General features: G+C 42.5%; 1 protein-coding gene across 1 annotated transcript; it reads left to right on the forward strand.

Moving 5' to 3' along the window:
* The first annotated feature begins 242 nt into the window (after window positions 1–242).
* Window positions 243–964, forward strand: LOC115255526 (uncharacterized). The gene is made up of 3 exons (XM_029853655.2): window positions 243–470; window positions 545–618; window positions 692–964. Exons 1-3 carry the CDS (start codon window positions 323–325, stop codon window positions 824–826), a joined length of 357 nt encoding a protein of 118 aa, XP_029709515.1. The 5' UTR covers window positions 243–322; the 3' UTR covers window positions 827–964.
* The last annotated feature ends 269 nt before the right edge of the window (window positions 965–1,233 follow it).

Consider the following 1,233-nt stretch of genomic DNA (forward strand, 5'->3'; position numbering starts at 1 on the left):
TTTTACCCGAACGGTTCCAACTTCGTTAAAAACTATTCAATCGAGCCCAAATTTGTACCAATGATGTACATATAACAGGTTGATAAACAGTCAAAATTTGAGATTTTTTGATGCACTCTATGAAAAGATACAGCATGTTGAATTTTTTTGTGAGAGAAAAAAAATTGCCTATCCCAAACATTTTGGCCACCCCCTGTATGTACTATTTTCAAAACAAATTTTTCCTGAATATACTGTTAGATAGAAAAAGAGCGAGAGAGAAAAAAGCCCTCAACATCAACTGTTACATCACCGCTCTGTTCGAAGAATCATTTAAAAGCTTATGCCCGACACGATCGTCTCATCATTACATTTCGAAAGCATCTCTCAGCAAGACACAGGACTCAATTCAACCAAAATGAAAATCACACCCAGAACAGCCCGTGCGCTGCTGATGCTGTTGGTGGCATCGATTCTGATTGCCAAAATAGGTAAGTGCAACTAAGCCGCTTGTCGACCCCTTCGAGCGATTCATTGAAACATGTTTTCCCTTCCTTCCGATAAGAATGCGCCCCATACCAGCAGCGAATGGCTGCCGAAGACAGCATGAGACATCTCGCCAGGAATGATCTTGTCCGGGTAAGACTGCATTTTGCCAGGTGAAACAAATGTGTTTAGAACAGAGGCTGAATTATTTTCAAATCACCCACAGATTTTCCAAGAGGATGCCAAGTGGGGATCGTCTAGCCATTCCGGCAGGAGCTCTGAAGAAGTGAGATACCAACCAAATACTTCGGTATTTCCAGTTGGCGCCGGTGCGATACCCGTTGCAACCGTCCCTTTTTAAGGAAATTTCTTGGTGTTCGATTGCTGAACTGGCTCCCGAAAGTGGCTGAACGCAGTACTACCCAGGGTACTTGCGTGAATGGAATCGATTGTAATTAAGCACAATAAAACTCGCGTTTGTTCTAGTAAAAAAAACTAAACTACTCTTAACGTTTATTTGACTGTTACTACTAAAATGAAAAAAGAAACAAACATTCAAATGGGCCCTACCGTGTGCAGCAAAGGGTCACCCTATTCAATCCGTTTAGTTTAACATTAAATTCATGACGGTAGAGCGAACCTGGTGTGATGGTTAGAGCACGTGATTTTCACGCCGAGGACCTGAGATCGAATTCCACTCCCGACAAACTCGCTAAATGTGAGTTCTTCCTTCGGAAGGGAAGTAAAGCGTGGGTCCTGAGATGAACT

The sequence above is a fragment of the Aedes albopictus genome, chromosome 2 (assembly GCF_035046485.1).
Source record: "Aedes albopictus strain Foshan chromosome 2, AalbF5, whole genome shotgun sequence".
NCBI classification, from domain to species: domain Eukaryota; kingdom Metazoa; phylum Arthropoda; class Insecta; order Diptera; family Culicidae; genus Aedes; species Aedes albopictus.

Bases quoted from the DNA above. Each gene is read 5' to 3' on its own strand.
- LOC115255526 (XM_029853655.2), top strand. From the start codon at position 323: ATGCCCGACACGATCGTCTCATCATTACATTTCGAAAGCATCTCTCAG. The intron at 471-544 runs GTAAGTGCAACT...CCTTCCGATAAG, and splicing joins GATTCTGATTGCCAAAATAG to AATGCGCCCCATACCAGCAG. The intron at 619-691 runs GTAAGACTGCAT...AATCACCCACAG, and splicing joins CCAGGAATGATCTTGTCCGG to ATTTTCCAAGAGGATGCCAA.